Genomic DNA, 22,530 nt, shown 5'->3' with positions numbered 1-22,530 from the left:
CTTCATCCTCAAGTGACTGAATCTGATAAAGTTAGATGAAATATCTTTTGGGCGTTTGAATTTATGGAACATCTGTGAGTAAAGTGAAATAAAAAGCATTCTTCTCTCTTCCCTCAGTCTTGCATATAGACTGGCTTAGAATCTTGGAAAAGTTTAACTTACTGTTGGATGTAATAAAGTGTCTATACAATTTCAGCATTTGAATTTTCTCAGTCATATTTGGTACTGTTTCTTCATTTACTTCATACTTTCAAATAAGTTTTGCGTTTTTTCCCCTTTTTCTTCAGGATTTTGGTGAATATCAGGAAAGCTATTACTCAGTACAGACCACTGAAGGAGAACAGATCTCTCAATTAATTGCAGGTTACATTGATATCATCCTAAAGAAGGTACAGTATTAACATCTTGGCATGTAGCAAAAAAAACAATGCAAAAATTCAGACACGTGCAAAGTGCAGTTTTTCTCTCAGTGCTATATTTTGTGTTTTGATGTTATATATTTTTACCTGCAAGTAAGGCAGTGCTTCTGGAAAAATCAAGGCTATTTATTACATCTCTAGCACGTGTCAGGCTCAGTACAGCACTCCTGGGCTTTGTTTTTTCCATCTAGAAGGTGACCTGGTGGCTGTGAGTGTATACCCAGGGAAGAGTCCAAAGCTTCAGCTATGGATTTTTAAGCTTTAGTGGTGAATCAGATGGGAAGAAATTACCCTAGAAGCAGCATTGAAAACTACAGCCAGGACTACACAATAGTTGTCCAGGTGCCTTGTATATAATGTATCAAAGATGAAAGTTTTTGGTCAGAAAAAACAACCAAAAAGCCCCAACAGTACATTGCTTTAAAACCACTGTGGTTAGTAAAGCAAAGGATTTGACCTCAGTTGTCAGAGGGGGATAAAATCAGTGTTTGTGAAGAGGTCAGACTGCCTTGAAACTTGTTTTTCTAGAATGTGCCTGGCAGGAGAGAGGAAAGGCTGATAAAATTTCCAGTATTCAAAATATTCCCAAGCAAGCAGTGCAACAGCAAAAAATGGCAAGTTTGCCAACAAACATGGAGCTGAATGGTCCCATTCCAAGCATGTTATATAGAAAAGTGAGGTGTTCCAAACAGCACTGAGTCATTCTTGTCAAAATTTTACTTCACTGACGTTCAAACTGCATCATTCTTTACTGCAATAGAGTTTAGTAGTAAGAAAACACAAAGTTAAGTAGCCCAGAAGAATTTATTGCCTTTGTTAGTGTGAGCAGTGTAGGATGTAGCACTAAGGGTTATGTAATGAGAGGTTGAGGAGGATTGCCAGAATTCATCACACAGAATTCATCACACAGAATTCATCACACAGAATTCATCACATGCCTTTTTCTCTGAGGCTGTCAGGCTCAGGTTTAATAAACATCAAATAAATTGCAGGTTTCTGTAGATGGTTTAAAACTTGATTCAAAAGTAGCATTACTGTCTAATGCCAAATGAAAGCAGCCTTCTATCTTGATAGAATACAAATGTGCAAATTTACACTCCCAGTCCTTTGATTTTTTTTTTCTCTACCATCTGCTGACACAGCCAGTTTGAAATTAATGTATTAGGAACAGGTTAAATCATAAACACCCCTGATTCATATGAGAAGCTGCAGTTTGTAGTTCTGGAGCTCACATAATCTCTGTGATGGATGCACCAAAGTGGGGTTTGTTGCTTTCAGTTGCATGCTGTTAATTCTTGGTGTGTTTTGGGCTGGTCCAACTCCTTTTCTCCAGGTACATTTTTTCTGCTCAAGTGTTATTAGTATAGTGTTCCCCCCCACTCCACCCAACTCCTCATGTCCTGAAATTTTAATGATTGGTCATTAATGAGCTGACAGAGAACACAGAACTTGAGTAGCATATATCTAAATTAAAAACAGTACATTTTTTTTTACTTCACATTATTATGGAAGTAAAGCACAATCATGACTCGAAAGAAGGAGTTTCAGTTCATGCATAAAATCAAACTCTAGTGGTAAGAACTTCTTTCTCCAAAGTTGTGTGTTCATATGGATGTGCATGAGGAGTTCCTCTTGAATGGAAGGTCACAGTGGATACTTCTCTATTTATATTCATCTCTATGGACTCGGACTACAAATCATGTAGCAAGAGGGAAAGCAGACAGTTTCTCTGCACTAGGCAACAAGTAGAAATAGACTCTTTTTATAAGGCACTATTTCTATGATTTGTAGTTTCCTGTTGTTTCTAGTGGTTTAGGCTTACTGCCCTTAGGTATATTTACAAATCTCTTAGCACTATAAAACCCCTGCCTCAGTCTTCAGCCTGAAGTCAGACTGTCCTGAACTTTAAAGTACCTATGATAAAATGACTTGGAGACACTATTCAATTTATTGTCTTTACTTGTGGGTATGTGTTTCCTACTGGTAGTGATGTCTTTTTTGAGCTTACCTAGAAACAGAGGCCAGACAAATATTTAATCAATATTTAATCAAAGACCTTTAGGTGTATTAAGAGCAGACAGAGCTTCCCCAAGGGGCTACACCCAAAATGGATGATGGTCATCATGAGTTTTTCAGACAGATATAAGTTTTGTCCATTTACATATCAGGAGTTAATCCTCCAATTACAGGTTCAGCTGATGAAGTCACATTCCCCCAGTTTGCTCCCCCCCAATTCACTTTTGTTTATACTTTCTGGGGCCTGAGGCTGTAGGGTGTCCTTGGATCTGAGGCCTAGAGGGATTGTTTTGTCCGACCAAAATGTAAGACAGATAACTAACATTTTATATAGAGTTTAGAGTTATGCAGTACAGGATTTGAAAAATATAAAGGCTAAGGTCTTAAGGCATCAGCAGGTAGCACCATACAGTAACACTTCAGCACTTTCCTTATACCTTTGTTCAAAAAGGCACCAGCAGGTTTTTTTCCTTTACATCATCTGCCAGGGTTCAGAACCTGGGCTGTTGAATGCTGAAGGGTACCTCTTCTCTGGGGAGGTTGTGTTCTCACTCAGTGCCCAGCAGCACTGCTGAACTGGTGTTCAGCACCAGCCAAGGCTCTGCAGGTCATTTGTTTAGGTTTGTGATAAATGGCAAGGAAATGGTGGAGAGAAAGCAAGAAACAACACACATTGTTTAACTTCTCTTTTTTTCTCCTCCAGAAACAAAGTAAAGATAGATTTGGGCTTGAAGGTGATGAGGAATCAACCATGTTGGAAGAATCTGTTTCACCTAAGAAGTGAGTGCATGCAACAGGAGGAAATGGTCTGTTTTAAGAGTGCTGCATTTAGTTGTGGCAGCTTTTTCAACTGAAGTAGTACAGTTATTACTGTGAAATAATGGTTTTCTACAGAGTATTTCAATAGAAGGAAGTACTGTCCCCAGGCAATTCAGCAGGCTCCTAGCTTCATTCAAGGATTAAAGAGCAGATATTTGTCACAAAACTGTTGGTTAGGGCAACAAGCAATGGCACCATCAACTTGACTCTTGAACAAAGGCACTCAGGCTGTAATTCAGTAAAATGCTGGGGCAGAGAGGGGGATAATGAAGCAGAGCTGAAAAGTTGTAGTATTTTTTTTCATCTTCATGTGTGATTTACAAGGTTTTGGTTGCTTGTCTCTGCCAGTTCTGTGGTTTCCAGTAGATTTGACACCTGTCAGTTTAGTTGTACACAGTATTATGAGCAGAGCTGGCTTATTTCACCAGCCACAGCCATCAGATGTGTGGTGTGGTAGGGGAAAGGGTTTGGTACAAGTGGGTCAGGTTATGGTTTTGATGGGAGAGTAACTGAACATAGGGAAACACAGAACTGTGGAGCTCACCACACTCTTGAAAAGGAATGTCAGATCTTTCTGTGCAGTGAGACCATAAAAACAGATTTGTGACATTATAAGCTGTAATGAGGCACTCAAGTCTTTTCTTGGAGCTCTTGAGGGTGGCAGTGTCAGCAGTGTGTATGTGAGAAGTCCATTTGATTTATTGTTAAGCCTACAGTTTATATGAGATAGATTTGTTAGGCATTTCATGTGGCCTTATGGGAAATTTCATCTTCTGATGGATCACACATGTTCAGATGTGCTTTATTTTGACATGGCCCTTTCCAAATCACTTCCAGAATATACTGTTAGTTAAGTGCTGTGCAGGGAAGCCCAAAACTTGTAGTAGATAAATACAAGATTTTTTCATAGTTGAAATCACTTTTTTTTTTCCCCTCAGCAGAGTGTTGTTGTTACAGCCTGAATTTCTGTCAACACTTCTAGCTATTAAAGGTTGAATCATGTTTAAATATGAGCAGTATATCTGGCAAGGCAGTTCAGGACCGTGGATGGCAGCAACTTTATTTATTATTCTCCAGTCCAGTATCTGGAGAACTGCCAGATTATTTGCAAGTACTGCGTGTGCTTGTTTGTATAAAGGGGGAAGAAAGTAAGTTTTTATCCTAGTTCTAGGGAGTACTAGCAAAATAGTTCTAGGGAGAACTAGCAATGTTCATGCTTCTATTTTATGTTGGTCAGCCTGTGATACAACTGAAACAAAACAGTTGTTATGCTATAAACCTTGTTCTGGTTCTGTCTGCTCTGTGTCTAAAAGGGGTAAAGCTATTGTATCATGTTTAACAAAACTGCAGATTGCCATCTTTCCTTGGTGCCTGCTCATTAGTGCTATTAACTGATCTGCCAGAAGCCACAGATTATCTTTTTTCCAATACGTTAGAAAGAAAAACCATACAGTTCTCCAGCTTCTCCAAACGTTGTGAAATGCAATTGAAATCCTAGAGGAAGCAGAGCTCAGTGTGCAGGAGCTGACTGACCGTGTGCTGGCTGTCTCCCCAGACCCACCATCCTGCAGCAGCAGTTCAACCGCACCGGCAAGGTGGAGCACGGCTCCGTGGCGCTGCCGGCTGTCATGCGCTCCGGCTCCAGCGGCCCCGAGACTTTCAACGTTGGCATCATGCCTTCCCCTCAGCAGCAAGTGACAACTGGCCAGATGCACAGAGGACACATGCCCCCTCTTGTGAGAAACCCCCTTGTTTTGTGTGTGGAACCTGTGTGGGCAGCAAGTAGTCGGAAACAGAATGTTATACGCATTTCTGAGACCCGGGCTCCTGGCTGTAACGTCCTGACTGTTCTACCAAACAGAAGTTATGAGTATCCCTTAAATACTTAGGGTGTCACTTTTTGATTTATTTCCTCATGTTCTTTAAAGTAGGCTCTTCCAGCCTTTTCTAAGTAGTTAAAACTAAGTATTCAAAGGGCAAAAGAAAAAGGTTTAAAGACTGGCAAAAGTGAGCAATTTTAAGGATAAGGCTTACTTCTAACTTATCACTAGCCCACCAACTTTAACATTTTTTACCAGGCCCAAACCCGATAGTGCTTTTTTTCTTTTAAATTGAAAGACTTTCACAAGCCCTAAATAGCATTTAGAGAATATAAGCAGTGCTTAAAATCATTACATACTACTAGAAGTATAGTCTGTGTAGTGAATTGACCTTGGCTGTTTGCCAGATGCCTGCCCAGCAGGCACTCCTACTCCTCAGCTCAAGTCTGTGTGGAGGATAGATAAGATTAAGAGAAGCTTTATATCAGTATAGGTCAAGATAAAGACAGGGAGATCATCAAATATGTTCATGGGCAAAACAGAATCAAAATCATGGGTGAAACAGTTTGGAGAAAATTAATTTAATTTACTGCCAATTAAAATACAGTTGGATGATGAGAAACAGATGAAAACTAAAAATTCTTCTCACCCACCCCCTTTTTTTACTCAGATTCAATTTCATTCCTTCAGTTGTAGCTGTTCTACTACTCCTTGCTCACAAGTGCTCAATTTGTAACAGCCCCTCTCTGCCCTCCTTGCTCCAGCATGTCCTTCCGTGGGCTGCAGTCGTCCAGGACAAACTGGCTGCACTGTGGGTCCCCTAGGAACTGCAGTTCCCTTCAAGAGAGCCTGCTCCAGCCCTGGGCTCTTCCTGGCAAGGCCCTGCTCCAGCACAGCCTCTCCGTGGGCTGTAGTTCCTGTCAGGGAGATACCCACCTGCTGCATGTGGGGTCTTCTGTGGTCTGCAGGGCAGATAGGGGGTATCTGCTCCAACATGGCCCTCTCTTCAGACTGCAGAGAAATACCTGCACACTTGGCTCTCCCAGAGGCTAAGGAAACTCAGCTCTGCTGTCTTGAGCATGCCCTCCACATCCCTGTCAGGCACTGGCATTTGCAAGGCTGTTTCTTGAACTCCATTTTGCCCTCACTGCCCTTTGTCACCAATGTTTTCCCAGAGGTGCCATCAGTTTGGCTGCTGCACTCAGCTGTGTCCTGTGCTGGGTCTGTTGGAGCTGTCTAGAACCAGCTGTGCCCAGCATGGGGCAGCCTCTGGCTAATTCTCCTAAAGGCCACCCTTGCAGCTAAAATTTTTGCCACAGACAGCATCCTGCTCTGCCTAAACCCCTTCAGTTTTCTGGTAGCTTATGCATGTTGATGACAATTTAGTTTTAGGATCATCCTTGGTTGCACTGGGGGGCTGTCCCAGGAAATCAGTAATGATCTCCTAAGCAAAGTGAGGTTTCATGCTGCTCAAATGCAGGTCAGTAAAACAGCTCAGTGGGCTTGTGTGTGTCTGTTGGCCATGATTTGAGCTGAGAAGGCTGAGCACTTTATCTATGTGTGAAAGTGGCACAGAGTGTAAAATGGCATAAGCAGATTCAGGACTGTGAGTCCACTGTGCCAGGAAAAGGCAGCTCTCTGAAGTGGCCTGGTGTGGTTGCTGGACTGCTGTCACTCAGGCTCTCTTCATGCACGTGTGGTTTGTGCCTGAGGTGCCCTCAGGAGCACAGGCCAGCCATTGCCTTCTCTGCCTTGCAGACCTCAGCTCAGCAGGCCCTGATGGGGACCATCAACAGCAGCATGCACGCGGTGCAGCAGGCACAGGCCGACCTCAGCCAAGTGGACAACCTGCCACCTCTGGGGCAGGACATGGTGAGCTCTTCTCATCCATACACAAGTGAGCCTTGGGGCTTTGGGTTGTTTGCAGACCAGTTTAGTCATTGCCCCCAGATCTAAAGTGATACTGCTAAAGCTTTTAAGATGGGGTAAAAATTTTTTGCTCTCTTTAAGGAATTCATGTACAGTGGCCCATTTCACTCTAATCAGTCTCTGAGACCAGATGTAGCAGACTTTCTTGCATAAACCTGCCTGGAATGCTCTTGTTTTGTGGGCATATGTACAGTTAAACACAAACTATGGACAGTATTAATGGTGGGACTTTCTACCTCCCAGAGACATGGAAAATAAGAACTAATATGATTTGTTCATGATCCAGGTTAGGGCAGGAGGACAGAGCCAGAGGGTTATTGCTTAGGGGGGACTGTCAGTCAAGAGTGTTGAGCCTTTCTTATGGCATTTACCTTAAAAGGGCAGCTGTTGAAATGTGAGAGCAAATCTGTAATGAATTAATCAGCAGAAGAAAATGCTTGTATTCATATTTCACTTTAAGGGCCTGCTGCTTCACTTTTAAAAGTTCACAAAGGAATGGGATATGTACCTAGTATCTTGCCTTACAGAACCTCACTGCAGTCCTTAATTCTTCTTTTCATTATTGCCCTTCAGGCATCAAGAGTATGGGTTCAGAACAAGGTTGATGAATCAAAACATGAAATACACTCTCAGGTTGATGCAATCACTGCAGGAACTGCATCTGTTGTTAACCTTACAGCAGGTAAATTTCAAGGGGAAGGATTTCCTTTGTCTCCTAACTATTTGTCTAAATCTAAATCAAGAAACACATGAACTCAGTATGGGGCAGCTGCAGAAAATTTTCTTTAAAACACACCAATAGCTAAGTGCATTGGTGTGTGAAACAAACTTGGTGTCCCTCTCAGCACAATTTTCATCTATCTTTAGTTTCTCTAAAGGTGTAACAGTAGTGAAGATAAAATGTAGCTGGCTTATCCAACAGAGTAGAGAGTGTTTGCAAGGTTACTACAAGAAAGCATGGCTGATCTGATCGTTAAGGAGAGATTGTTTTTATTGACAGTGGGCTTTTCTTCAACAACTTACAGGTTGAGGGAGCTGCGAGTGGCTTAAAGGAGACAAAATTGTATTGCCTTAGGTTCTTTCAGTATTGAAGGAGGCTGAAACTGTGGATTTTTCAGCAAATTGCATTGAATGAAGAAACATTCTATTAGAGGATAGATTATTGCAAAAAAAATGTAGAAATCAGAAAATTTATAGCAATTTAATGTTTTTTTAAGTGACACATTACTTAGTAGGCATTGCATGGCTGTCTTGAAATGTCTCTTTTATCTCTCACCAGAGTGTAGCTGGTTGTAGCTGCTGCTGTTTCCCTTTTAGCCACTAAAGCATTCTGATCATTGGAAACCATTTGCTCTGCAGGGGACCCAGTTGACACTGATTACACTGCTGTGGGATGTGCAATTACAACCATCTCCTCCAACCTCACTGAGATGTCCAAAGGTGTGAAACTGCTTGCTGCTCTCATGGATGATGAAGTTGGAAGTGGAGAAGACCTCCTGAAAGCTGCTCGAACCTTGGCCAGTGCTGTCTCAGACTTGCTGAAGGCTGTGCAGCCTACTTCAGGAGAGGTGAGTAAAGAAAAACTTCTCAGGTTCCCTCTTTTTGGCCATATTGCTTGCACACTAATGCACAAGTTCCTTGAGGAAATAAAAATGCAAGTGAAGTTCATTTTCTGTGGATTAATGCATTTCACTGTTGCCTCTTCCCAGCCTCGCCAGACAGTTCTGACTGCAGCTGGCAGCATTGGACAGGCCAGCGGGGAGCTGCTGAGACAAATTGGGGAAAATGAAACAGATGAAAGGTTCCAGGTAATCAGGGGTTGCTGGTCACTGGCAGAACTGTGCAGTTTTGTAATGAGGAGGTCCCTGCATAAAACCAGGCTGCTCAAAGTGTGGTTAGAAAATGCTGAAGGTTCTCTATGCTAATTGAATCCATTTTGAAGTTGATTTTAATTACACAATCAGAGTGCTGATTTCATAGGAACCCCTACTTCGTTCTGTGCATCATACAGATGCTTCATGGAGAGCTTTTTGCACTGTATTTCTTCTCATTAAATATAATGGGGTTTATGTAAGTGTTTGCTTTGTCTGTATGTATACATGTTAACATGGAGAAGTTAATAAAATATTTCGGTAAACTGAGTAGAAAAAAAAGGTGTATTGCAAACAGAATTTATTGAAGATGAAAAGTAGCATCAGTTACAAAATCATAATGCCTTATGATTTAACAGTGTTTGCTCTTAGCAGTTTAAGACCAGTGCTCTTAAATCCTCTGTAAATAACATGTGTAGATTTTTTCACTGAATGCTAAAGACATGTTTACTCCAGAACCAGGGGAAAGTACTTTTCAGCAGCACATGGACCCCTGGAGTGCACTGTGTGCAAGGTGTCTCCTAATACAACTTACAGGCCATTTTTGCCAATAAAACCAGCAGTGAATCTGTGAACTTCATCAGAGTTCTCATTTATATTCCTAGTTGAATGTATGTATTACAACTCTTGGCTAAGAGAGAGAATTTAAGCATTCTTATCTGTGTTATGGAGTGTTGGAGAAAGTGGGTAAGGAAGGGGATGGTTTATCATATCTAAAAGCAAAACAAAAAGTAGCAGGTTTGATTTTTGAAATGCAAGATTTTCTGCCTGCTGTGATGTTGAAATTATAAATAAGTGTATTGGAAAGATTTTCTTTACTGGAAAACCAGATCATTTTAACAGTAGAGGCATTAGAAGACTCCATCCTATTAAAAAACTGAAGTATACAGGTGGGATTTTAAGTGGGGAAATGGGAGGAAATTATTTGAACTTAGTGACTACAGGAATTTATACCTGGATGTGTTCTCATGTCGCTGACTGAGTTTTCCTTTTACTTTACCAGGATGTTCTGATGAGTTTGGCCAAAGCTGTTGCCAACGCTGCTGCCATGTTGGTGCTGAAGGCCAAGAACGTAGCACAGGTGGCTGAGGACACGGTCCTGCAGAACAGGGTCATTGCTGCTGCTACCCAGTGTGCACTCTCTACTTCCCAGCTTGTGGCTTGTGCTAAGGTAGGCAGAGGGGTTTGAAGGGGCAGAGCCTCGTGCCCAGTGGGTGCTGCTGTGCTCCCAACGCCCTTGAGAATGCACTGTTAAACCTGCTGTGGGTGCTGTCCCCGTGCAGGTGGTGAGCCCCACCATCAGCTCCCCGGTGTGCCAGGAGCAGCTGATCGAGGCCGGGAAGCTGGTGGACCGCTCGGTGGAGAACTGCGTGCGGGCCTGCCAGGCGGCCACGGACGACAGCGAGCTGCTGAAGCAGGTGAGCGCGGCCGCCGGCATCGTCAGCCAGGCGCTCCACGACCTGCTGCAGCACGTGCGCCAGTTCGCCAGCCGGGGCGAGCCCATCGGCCGCTACGACCAGGCCACGGACACCATCATGTGCGTCACCGAGAGCATCTTCAGCTCCATGGGGGATGCGGGTGAGTTCCTTCCAGGAGCAGTAGCTTGCCGCGGTTCACACGCGCACCTTTCAAGTCAGGAAAATAAAAATCGTTCTTCTCTGTTTTCTGCTTCTAAGCTGGTGCTGTTGTCATGGGTGGTGATCCAGCCCATGTATAAATCAGCAGTGTGCATGTAGCTGTGTGCTAGGTGGAGTAAATATTCAGTGAAAACTATCAATACCATGCTAAAGGAACACTGTAATATTTTGTCTGTTTTCTGCCACTGCTTCACTTCATGGTATTGTACAGCAATTTCTCACCTCCAAATAAGAGGACAGGCACCTGGTCAAGTACTTCACAGTGATTGATATTGCTATGCATAGATTTTATTGTAGGTTTTTAAACTTATATCTGCTTTTTCTTCTGAGATGTTTCTAAAAAGTGCAGCTTGTAAAACAAGAAACAAGATGTTTTTGGTTAGAACCATTTTAATGGTGCTAAGTGTTTTCTGAGAAAGTTCTCAGTTTATATTAGACAAAAGAGAATTCCACAGAAACACATGAAGAAGAGGGATAATTTTTATTGAACAAGTTAAATATTGGCTGTGATTTGAAAGCAGACTTGTTAGTCTTTGCTGGGACAGGAGTTTCCTTGAACTGTATATTCAAAATTACCTAAAAATACTGATGGTGTGTTTTGGTCTTATTATCTAGATTGCAAATACTACTCTTTTTTCTTCATCTCCACTGCAGTGGTTTCTGTCATTTTTATTGGGATACAAGATTTGTTTGTGAAACTTTCAAGTTATATATATCTATAGATATATATATAATTTTGAAGTGAAAAAATACTTTAGCAAATGTAACTTCCTGTTTGCCTTGTGAAACGATGCTGAGTTTTGAAGGCAGGACTGCAGTGCAGAGAGCAGCAGTAAAGTGCAGCTGTGCTCCGCAGGTGAGATGGTGCGGCAGGCGAGGGTGCTGGCTCAGGCCACCTCGGACCTCGTCAACGCCATGAGGTCTGATGCAGAAGCAGAGATTGACATGGAGAACTCCAAGAAGCTCCTGGCTGCTGCAAAGCTCCTGGCAGATTCCACAGCCCGCATGGTGGAAGCTGCAAAGGTACCAGGGAGATGAACTGTCAGCTTAAAACTGGGAGGCTGAAGAGAGGGTCTGTGGGATTTATAAACAGCATCTAGTAAAGATGGTTTCTCTTGTCCTGTAAAAGTTCAGCATTTAATGACTTGCTACGTTCCAAAAACCAATTTATTAGCTACCTGGATTTTTTTGCTTTTAAAAGGTCATCTTGCACTGCTTTTGCTTTCCTGTGTGCATAGTGGTCGTGACTCAAGCCATGCAGGGCAGTTACACCAGCCCTGAGGCCTGGTGCAGGGTCTTGTGCAAGTGGAACAACAGAACCACAGCAATCTCTTACTGAAGTCATTGCAAAGCAGCTCCCCGCTGTCTAAGATACAGTTTCCTTCACCTGAGGAATCTTGCCTGTGTTGTTCCCTTCCACATCCTTCCCTCCTTGTTTTCACAAGAGACACAAATATCACAACTTTTCTTCCCTTTCTGTGCTGGAAACCTGTTTCAGTCTGCTAGGGAGGAATATGCCTTGGAATTGTTTCCCAGATCCTGCACTATGATTTTTATGGCAGCAGGGTCAGCCATTCTTGCTGGGACTCCAGAATGCCTGTGTGCCTGGCTGCCTATCCTTGACTTTGCAGTATTTTCTGACTTCAGATGGAGAAGATCTACTGTGTTAAACTTCAATTTTTGGACTGCAGTTACTGAAAGACATATTGAGTTGGGAATTTTGAAAGCTGGGGTTTTTTTTCAAAAACCTATATCCATACAAGTATATTATTTCAGATCAAAGGAGAAGCAGTTAAAAAAGGCTTTTTTCCCAAGCACCTGAAGTGGTGGATGAAGCAAATGTTCAGCTTTCTTCCTCTAAGTTCCAGACATAGACAGTAACAGCCTTCCACTAGAAACAGACTTTCTGAATTTTTGTAATACTTCAGTGTTCTTCTAACTTCCTAATGATAATTTAAGGAAAATGAATGCTGATGTAGCAGATGCTATCTGAACTGAAGTCTTGATGCTCATCCACATTTTCTCCGGTCATTTTTGCTCAGCCTTACAGTTTTTGCTTGGAAATTTTGTGCAGGGAGCTGCAGCCAATCCTGAAAATGAAGATCAACAGCAACGTCTGAGAGAGGCAGCAGAGGGACTGCGGGTTGCTACCAATGCTGCTGCACAGAATGCCATCAAGAAGAAAATTGTCAACAGATTAGAGGTTGGAAATCATGTAGTGAAAGTGCTAAGCAGAGAATGACAGTGCTGTAAGGTCAATTCCAGAGTACAAAGCTTAGAATTAGGCATGCCAGTATATCATAACATAGTCCTCAGAAAACTGAGTAACTTGTATGGGGTAAAGTGGTGTAAGGATTTGACTCAGAAGGCATTTGATGGTGGCTTAGTCCTAAAATTAAACAGCTGAGCTGAAATGGCTTCATTGCTTTGTTAATTTATCTCTCTGGTGTGCCATTTACACAGTACCTCTTGTGCCTTTACTAGGATATAGAGTTCCAGATGAATTTCTGAGCAAAGTTAGTTGGGTCTCAGCATGTCCAGTTAAACTGGGAAATTACTCAGAATCAGGAAGCAGAAGTGGAAGTAAAAAGATAGATCCTATCTAGTGGCCCAGCCAAGAAGGAGAAATGCAATTTAGTAAGGATAAAATACCATGGAAGTTTGTTTTGTGGGCAAAGTTTGATCTTCACATTCTCAACTAAAATGAAAAAAAGACAGATTGAAAACAGAAACTTTTCATAGTTCCTAGTTTGCAACTGTGATTTTTGCATTAGTCTGATTCAGACGCAATAAGGTGACCACGTTCCAGAAACATATTAAGTTCTTGTGTCTGTCTAGAACTAAAAATCAGGAGTACTTTAGGAAATAAAGGCTGATGTCTGTAATTTTCTAATTGCATTCAAGAAACTTTTATGAAAAGAGTATTTTATATGTTCTGCTGTTATAACATATACTGCCTTACAAAGGAGTAAAATGTGTAATGAACTTCATGCTTGCTTCTCTTTACTGCACCAGTTAGTGTTGTACAACATGTTGGGAGTACCTTGGATCAATTGTTGAATTTTTATTTTTGTGATAGGGAGATGTTGATAATAACATTTGAAGAAGGTCTTCAGAATGCTTTTAGACTCAGAAATTGCAGTATTCTGTACCTCCATGTCATTTTAGGATCTTTTCTTTTGCCATAGAGCAGCCTCAGCAGAAATTGGCTCCCTTGAGTCCTGGGTCAGAGGTATCAGTGCAGCAGTGTGCAGCACTGCTGTGCTTTGCCTGTTTCCTCTGGCCTTCAAAAGGAGCTCATTGTTTAGACCATTTCTGCTGTTTGTAGTTCACTTATCTTCCTCCTGTTGAAACCTAAGCTGTGAAAGAGTAAGGGCATAGAATGCTTTTAAGTCTGCCTTTTTCTTTGGCATTTGATTGGCAAATCAGAGATGGGTAACAGTATTCCAATCATTTTCACCTTGAGAGAAGAGCGGTGGTGGTCAGTTGAGGTTTCCTTAAGGCAAATGAAATTAAGGGATAAAATGTATTATTTTGTCAATGTTGTTTCTGTCAAAGTTACCTATAGTGATGTGTGTTTCATCCTCTGAATTACTCACTTTTAGCACTGATTTAACTTTCTTCTTCTCCACAGATTGCAGCTAAACAAGCTGCAGCTGCTGCTACTCAGACTATTGCCGCTTCTCAGAATGCAGCTGTCTCCAATAAGAACACAGCAGCCCACCAGCAACTTGTGCAGAGCTGCAAGGTAAACACAGCACAGCCCATGACAAATAACTCTTGAACAATGCTTTTTGGGGAACTGATGAGGATCACCTTCTATAATAGTGTTGCAACCTCAAAAGAAGCTTTAAAAAAAGGAAAACAGAGCAACACTGCATGTGTTCATGTGTGTGGATTCTGGAGAACTCTCATTTACTGTGTTATCTGTGCATTGCTGAACTCCTTTAGTGCCATGTAACACTTGGCTGTTACACACACCTTAGAGAAGGATGCACAGGTGTGTAACTGCTCAGTAACAACCAATTCTCCTGAAATGCTTTTACTACAAGTTTTGGTACAGATCAGCCAGTGATGGAACATGTGCAGAGCTGTACTGGAAGCACTGCACAGAGGGATCCAGTTGCTCAGGAATTTGTGATTCCCTGACTGTGATTCTAAGCCTTGGCCCTGCATTCAGTGTGTGAGTGTGATCTTCAGCAGGGGAGTAGCTTCCTGATCATCAAAACAGGCTGTTGAATCATACATACAGTGAAATGGGACTGAGGTCTGGTGTGGGATAGAGGTAACGTTTGGATTTTCTGTAATGAAGGATGAAGTAGCAATAGTGATTTATACTATAATGGAGTGAAATGCTAATTTAACATATCAGTTATATAACTGATCATATAACTGACAACTGCTCCTGCTATTCTGATGTTCCACCTCCAAGCAACTGGGACCTTAAATGTCACCATAAAAACATAAATGACAGGCCTTACAGTGGGGTTACCATGATTCCTAGCTTGAAGCTAAAGCTGCAGGATCACAGATTTCAAGGTATGAATGAAGTCAAGCACATTTTTATACTTCCAAGCTAGAATTCAGAGTCTGATGAGAAGCTGTTTTCCTTTTGTGTTTAAGCCATATTTGCAAAAAACAGTATGCAGAATGCAAAGGGATTTTCTTCTGCATCCAAGGCCATTTATGAGGGGAACAAGAACAAAGCCATTAAAGATGGTATTGTTAAAAACCACATCAACATTCTGCAATTACATCTTGTCATGGTGCAATCCTAGGAAATGTTGGAATTAAATAAGATAGCTCAAGTATACTTCAGAATTGTCTTGTAGAGAGCTGCTATTTCAGAATGAATTTTTTAAAAGTGCAACCTGATAACTGTTGTTTATTGTTCACTCTAATTTTTTCTTGATGCTCATTTCTTAAATGACAGAGAAGATTCAGTATCTACTTTTTTACATTTTTGTGGTGGTGGTAATTTAATATTGCACTGCTCAAGTGTTATTGTGAAATGGATGGACAGGGCCCATAAATGTGGATAGTCCAGGAATAAAGTTTTAGCAATATATGCTTGCAAATGCTCCAGCCATGTATGAAGTTGTGTGTTGCTGGAAGCCAAGGAAAAGTAGGCTGAGGTGCTTATTTGTAAAAGAGAATATCCTGCTTTCAGAAAAACATTCTCTTGAAGAAATCTATCACCTTCACTATTGCCATTTGAACATGCAAAGGAAATAATTAATACTTGATGTACACAAGTATTGTGTACATCACATGTATTTGCACAAAAATCTTGGATTGTCTTGTGGGAGCCTTTAACTAATAAGTAGATTGAATAATGATTTCTTATGTAGAACACCTCTAAAAAACTCCTATTGCATATTAATTTGGTTCCATGCATCCTAAATTAGTTCTATGATAGCACAGAAATAATTTACTCAGGAATACTGCAGTTGTCTTTAAGAGAAGTGGGAAACCTGCTTGGTTTATTTTCAGAGGATTTTTTTTTTTTTTTAGTTTTTATTTTCTTACTAAAAATCTTTTCCCTTTGTCCATTTTAGAATGTTGCAGACCACATTCCTCAGCTGGTGCAGGGTGTAAGAGGAAGTCAAGCTCAGGCAGAAGACCTCAGTGCCCAGCTTGCTTTAATCAATTCCAGCCAGAATTTCCTTCAGGTGAAGTGAACCAATCATTGCAGTAGATGTAAAAAGCTTTTTTTTTTTAGTGCTGTCTGTTTTCATTTGTGATAAATAACCAGTAATCTATTAAGAACCATGTAAAGAAGTTCATTGCTGTGAGCCACAGGCAGAATTTGGTTCCTCAGGTTAGGTGGCTAAAATACATTGTACCTATGGAGAGTGAGAGCTGCTGACATTGAGGTTAAAAGTAACATGACAAAAGTGTGCTTATGGAGAAGAAACATTCATTGCTATACACTTGTCTTCTGGGTTAGGGTTTAAAGAACAAAATGGGGAGAATTTAGCATCTCTCTGAGTAGAGGTCTGAGTCTGCATATGTGACAAGCTGTTGTAACCTTTTTAGGCAAGGTAAACTTAGTCTTGCAGCAACAAGTTTCAGAATTCCTCAGAAATAAATGGGAATACTAGTGTAGTTTTTTAGATATTAGTCTGCATAATAGATCTAGATTGATGGTTTTGGAAAAACACAAAATTTGACTGTGTGCTTTTTCTAAAACATCTTAAAATAGAAAGGTAGAATATTGAGTATTGATAACAAAACTATTGGCTTATTGGTAACATTGCAAAAACAACACCAGAAACCAATTCTCTGTGTAGTGGCATGATCATTACTTGGCATCAGTTAGTCTTACCTGAAATGTGGTGGCTTTAGCAGGGTTTTATGGTCCTGTGTAGGCAGAGGGATCACAAACCATCTTCTCACTCTGTTTAAGTATTTGCTTTATGATTCCCTCTGGAGTCATTCACATGATTGATGCATCTCCCCTGGGGCTGTATGTGTGTACAGTGGTGATATGAGAATCACCAAAGGTTTTTAATTGTATCAGCAGTAATCCCTGTGTAGAGGCACTGCTTGAATTACAATTTTAATTTCATAGAATTTTGGCAGAGGTTAGTATTTAAAAATGTAGAGAGAAATTTGCCATCTCTGCCACCTTTAGCTGATTGTACATGAATGCTGAGTGACAAAATTTCACATTTCAGTATTTTTAAGTAGTCTACATGAGTATTCAAAGGCCTCAGGCAGACATTGGAACCAATGGAATGGTCATTGTCCCAGTAAAGCACAAATGAGTCCTGCTGCAGAGCACTTGGAAATGTGGCAGAATTCTGACAGGATGTTCCAGCTTAAGCTGCAGTAATGTGCTAGTCATTAAAAATCTAGAAACCTCATGAGTGTGTGAATGGAGAAAGCATTTTTATTGAATCCTGAGCTTTCTTTAAAGAAAATGAGCTGGTGAAACTAATTGTGTTCACTGTTGTTCTTTGAACAGCCTGGAAGTAAAATGGTGGCATCTGCTAAAGCTGCTGTGCCCACAGTGACTGATCAGGCAGCAGCAATGCAGCTCAGTCAGTGTGCAAAGAATCTTGCTACCAGCTTAGCAGAGCTGAGAACTGCCTCGCAGAAGGTAGGTAAATACTGCTTTTAATCAGCAAACAAGAGGACTTCTTGTCTCCCCTGAGGGAGTGGCTCATGCTCAGGCAGGGCTCACCTCTCACTGCTGCATTTTGTGCACAATTTACTCAGACTCCCAGGTGGCCTCTGTATCGTGAGAGAAAGGGGAGGGAGAAGTGACAAGAAAAGTGAAAAAGCTTGAGCTGCCCTTTCCATAGCAGACAAATGGGAGCAGAGTAACAGAGCAGCACATCAAGACTGAGCTGCTGTTACATTCAAGAGAGAGCAGGGAAAAGGGAACACATTTTGTGGCTCACCAAGCCAGTGAGAATCCAGCTACAGCTCTTCTGTGCTGTAATTGTGAATTGGAATCATCTTCTCTAAAATTCAGGGAAGCAGATGCTCTGTGTTTCACACAGAGATTTCTAAACTGAGTGGGGCTTAAAAAATGCAAGTGCAAAGTCTGATCTTTTTTGTGTGTGTACACTGAGGCCTGAAACCAGGATTGTGGCATTGAAGTGGCTACACCTGAGCTAATGCTAGAATTTCCATCTCATACTGATGAGTGTGGGCTGCCACATCAGGGAGTCAGTGGGATTTTGGATTTTGGTCATGATGCACAAGGGGAAGTCCAGAGTGCAGCAATTACTTTCTCAGTCCCTGGGCTGCCTGCTGTGAAGGGACATGCACACAAGGCAAGTGCCCCTCATTCCCCTGGTGCCTCTTAGCAGGGTGTTATTGTCTTCACAGACTGAAAATATTCTTCAGGAACCATGGAATCCATGATGTATAACCCTTAGAGGGCTCACAATGGCCTCTAAAATAGAAAGAGAAATAATATGGAAGAATAGATCTGAAGCATTTACTGTTTCTGAAAGTTGCTTACAGCTGCTAACAGTGGTACTGATCTGATTTCTGAATAGGCTCATGAAGCTTGTGGCCCAATGGAAATTGATTCTGCTTTGAACACAGTCCAGACACTCAAAAATGAACTGCAAGATGCGAAGATGGCAGCTGTGGATGGACAGTTAAAACCTCTCCCAGGAGAAACTGTAATTGAGGAAGGATGTTCTTCATTTAAAAACAAACCAAGTTAGCTGTTAAAAACTTAAATATTAGAGGCAAAACAAGTAATGCAGCTTTGGATAATCATGCTGACAGGATTTTGCACTGATTCTCTTAAAGAGAGTATAAGTTATTACTACAGCAACAGTATGTTCTGTAGTAAAGTTACTCATAGGGCTGTAGGGCTTCCTTCTCTATTGTACAAATGACAATTTGGTAACAATAATGTTTTGGTCTTGTCAAAAAGAATTTCTTTTCAGTAGTGACGATGATGAGAACTCAGGACAACCAGTTCTAGTAGGCTTAGAAACTGAAATTGTTTATTTGGGGGGAAAAAAGCCTTTCCTTGGATGAAGGTATTTACTTCCATTGCTAATTGTAAAATAAGTTTTATTGGTCACACTGCCTAATATGTTAATTTATTTCATTCTGAACAGGGAAAACCTGTTAGCCAGATTTCAGAGAAATTGTGTTTGTGTTCAGTAGCTGAGGTGAAAGTTTAGGTTTTTGTGGAATGAGGAAATTTTCATACTATTTAAAACAAAATGTATTTTTGTTGAGCTTAAACTAATTGATTTGTTCTTTGCATTTTTTACAGCTTGAGAAATGCACTCAGGACCTGGGAAGCACATCCAAAGCAGTTGGTTCTTCAATGGCCCAGCTGTTGACTTGTGCTGCTCAGGGCAACGAGCACTACACAGGTACTGCTTTATTCATAATGGCTCTGTGAAATGAAACCTCTGCTTTCCATCCCCTTGATGAAAGGTTTTCTTGTCACAGACTACTTAAATCAAGGAATGGCTTCATTTTTTTAGTGCTGATAGTGAATTGTGGTAAGTTATGAAGACTTGAGTGTGACTCACACTTCATAAAAGAACAGTGATGCAATCTGCTCTGTCTTTAATCAGACTAGATTGGGACATCTGCTGTTTTTGTAAATATGTGCTGCAGAAACTCTGTGAAAGGCTGAAATAAAATGTATTGCATTTTAAAGGTCAGTGCCACTGGAAATGTTGCTATGTCCTTACAGAAGGTTTAAAGGGTGCCTCAGATATGTTTTGAAGCTACAGGATATGAACATAGTGGGGACAGCTTGGTGACATTCAGAACTGCATCTCTTCCTTGGTGTTACCAGTTCATGTGCTCAATGCAGCTGCTCTGGCTGATTCATTGAGCACATTTGCATGGTTTGAGTTAAAGCCAGCAGGAAACCTGGGCACACAGATTCTACAGTTTATTTTTGTACCTGTACTTTTAGTTTAGAAATAAAAACACCTTAATAAGAAAAATGCACTACAGGAGGGACAAAAGTTTAGTCATAGATGTTAAAATGTTCTATGTCCTTATTTCTGTTAGAAATGAAAGCTGTTGTTGCAAATGCTCCCATAAGATTTTTTATCTAATATTACTGATAAAATGTGTTATGGCAATGACCACTTCATTGGTTATAATTGCATGTTGCTTTCATTTGAAGCAGATGGAATTTCATCAAGATGGCTCACGTTTCTATCACATAGTTGTGCAGAAGTAGGCACTGGGTACCACACAAGGGAGTACAGATACTTGCAGCTGATAAAGAATAGCTAAATCTAGTAGCTCTCTTATCATCGGATTGTAGGAAACCCTACAAAGCAATGAGTTCCTTTTCAATAATTTTGTAAATAGAAGGAGACCATTATTCACATAGTCCTGCACCTTAGCACTAGAGTTGGTAGATGTCCTTTAACACTGGCCAGACAGATCATAGAAGGTAATTTTATTACAGTCTTTCTATGACTTCATTCAGTTATCTTATGTTTTTACTCACAGTGATGTTAGATTATATCAAGTTGTATCATTCCTAATAATCTCTTTTTGGATTGCTTGAAGTTAAACTATTGTTGTGCTGTGGCTCTGAACTCCTGTGCACCATTCTTGCAAACAGTCACTTCCCCCATAGCTTGGAGTATGAGTTTTTACTCATCTACAGGTTTTAGCTTTTCTTCTTTTTCAGTGCTTCATTAGGATGTAGTCACTGGTGTAGAAGCTGTGCCCAGAATGTGGTCTTTGGGCTATAACATTTACTTTATGGCTTCATTACAGGCATTTCAATATAAGCAAATGATACTGTGTATTTAAATTTGTTCCTGTGTGAAGATTTTCTTTTAAATTGCATTTGCAGTGTTATTTTGCAATAGGATCATTACCTGCAAGATCATGGCATGAAGTACAGAGGTTATCTTTAAAGGTACTAATAAAATCCTTGTGAAATGTGACCACAGGAGTTGCTGCCAGAGAAACTGCTCAGGCCTTGAAGACTTTGGCTCAGGCAGCTCGAGGGGTTGCAGCATCTACCAGTGACCCTGTGGCAGCCCATGCCATGCTGGATTCAGCCAGGGATGTCATGGAAGGCTCTGCCATGCTGATCCAGGAGGCCAAGCAGGCCCTGGCTGCCCCAGGGGATGCAGACAGTCAGCAGAGACTAGCCCAGGTAAGCTGGGACTTGAACAGCTGCTTGAGGTGTCAAACATGCAGTGAATTTACTCCAAATCAGCATTGAATAAGGAGAGAGAATGACAGAAAATAAGGCTGCTAGGTATGTCAGCTTTCTGTTCCTTTTAACAGCTCTCACAGAATAACATTATGTCTAGGTTAAACAATGCAGATGGTATAAAGTATGGTATTTTAGTCAATTCTTAGAAAAATATAGAAAGTTGCAGCTCTGTGCTTTTACCCACAACATATGTGAGGAGACTGCTTGGCTGCAAAAGTGAGCTAGCCATTAAACTGATAATTTTCAAAGAAAAGATCTGTATCCATGTTACATTCAAAAAGGGAGTGCATGTTTTCTTTATGAGTGGCACCACTATGCTTGAATTCTTTAGGAGTGACAGATTGTTTTTACTGATTTGAAAAGTTCTAGAATTTGCCTGCATTGTAAATAATTTCTTATGAAGATACCTTTGCTTTAAAAGGTACTTTGTAATAAGTAGCAGAACTTTGTAAAAAGTAGCATGCAAAGAATTTCTGTGATTAGTACATAGATAACTTCAGGGGATTCCCTTGTCTGCAGTGCTGCAGCCTTTATCCCAGGTGCCAGGAGCAGTCGTGGGGCTGCCCTGCCAACACCATCCTATCCCATGGATGAGCCTAAATCAAGACTGCAGGCCAGCAAACTGAGAAAGCTGAAAGCCTCAAAAATGTTCCTGTAAGGGTCAGAATGTAGGAATTGCTGGCTGTGGAATAGAGGCTGTGCCTCCTATTAATGAGCACTTGAACCTCTCTCAGTGTGAACGTGTTCACTTGTGTGTTGTAGGTGGCAAAAGCAGTGTCTCACTCCTTGAATAACTGTGTGAATTGTCTGCCTGGACAAAAGGATGTGGATGTGGCCTTAAAGAGTATTGGGGAATCCAGCAAGAAGCTCCTTGTTGATTCGGTAAGATGGCTTTTCACGTGGAAATATATTTTAGAAAACTGAACAGCAGATCTGAGTTCCCCATGTGTCAAATAATTATTTAGTAAATGAGCCCTAAATATACTTCATGTAAGCTGTGTTTTAAGTTTATGCACCTTTAAGCAGCTGCTATTTAGACTGAAATACCATTTTTGTAGTTTTATCGGCAAGGTGAAATGTGTCTGTGATTTGTGAAGGCAACATTAAAATTGTCATAGGTTGGTATCAACTTTTCAGTTTTGAAAATGGCAACTATGACTTGACATTCTGAAGAATATGAAAATCAGAAAAATTATAGTTCATCTCCCACCTAGAAGTGATCAGTTTACTTAAAGGAGCATTGTGATCTGTCAAAAAATGCCTGGTCATATTGTGTAAAGAGTAGAATTGTTATTTTGTTGAACTGCATTCATGTCAAAAAATCCTTTT

The 22,530-nt window shown here is 40.9% G+C and overlaps 1 protein-coding gene across 10 annotated transcripts in view; it reads left to right on the top strand.

The window, feature by feature from the left end:
• Positions 1 to 22,530, top strand: part of TLN2 (talin 2) — a 142,182-nt gene that overhangs the window by 70,145 nt on the left and 49,507 nt on the right. For all 10 annotated transcript variants that reach the window (XM_064389389.1, XM_064389382.1, XM_064389388.1 and 7 more), the window contains 18 exons: positions 288 to 389; positions 3,139 to 3,215; positions 4,810 to 4,990; positions 6,833 to 6,946; positions 7,577 to 7,685; positions 8,363 to 8,571; positions 8,713 to 8,811; positions 9,878 to 10,045; positions 10,158 to 10,452; positions 11,368 to 11,534; positions 12,586 to 12,714; positions 14,146 to 14,259; positions 16,070 to 16,183; positions 17,482 to 17,616; positions 18,527 to 18,655; positions 19,267 to 19,369; positions 20,930 to 21,138; positions 21,964 to 22,083. In XM_064389389.1, the coding sequence (XP_064245459.1) occupies positions 288 to 389; positions 3,139 to 3,215; positions 4,810 to 4,990; positions 6,833 to 6,946; positions 7,577 to 7,685; positions 8,363 to 8,571; positions 8,713 to 8,811; positions 9,878 to 10,045; positions 10,158 to 10,452; positions 11,368 to 11,534; positions 12,586 to 12,714; positions 14,146 to 14,259; positions 16,070 to 16,183; positions 17,482 to 17,616; positions 18,527 to 18,655; positions 19,267 to 19,369; positions 20,930 to 21,138; positions 21,964 to 22,083 (2,574 nt within the window). The remainder of the gene's footprint in view (positions 1 to 287; positions 390 to 3,138; positions 3,216 to 4,809; positions 4,991 to 6,832; positions 6,947 to 7,576; positions 7,686 to 8,362; positions 8,572 to 8,712; positions 8,812 to 9,877; positions 10,046 to 10,157; positions 10,453 to 11,367; positions 11,535 to 12,585; positions 12,715 to 14,145; positions 14,260 to 16,069; positions 16,184 to 17,481; positions 17,617 to 18,526; positions 18,656 to 19,266; positions 19,370 to 20,929; positions 21,139 to 21,963; positions 22,084 to 22,530) is intronic.

The sequence above is a fragment of the Passer domesticus genome, chromosome 14 (assembly GCF_036417665.1).
Source record: "Passer domesticus isolate bPasDom1 chromosome 14, bPasDom1.hap1, whole genome shotgun sequence".
In the NCBI taxonomy this organism is placed as follows: domain Eukaryota; kingdom Metazoa; phylum Chordata; class Aves; order Passeriformes; family Passeridae; genus Passer; species Passer domesticus.
Note: the sequence above shows the minus strand (reverse complement) of the source record. Positions and strands in the feature narration are given on the sequence as shown.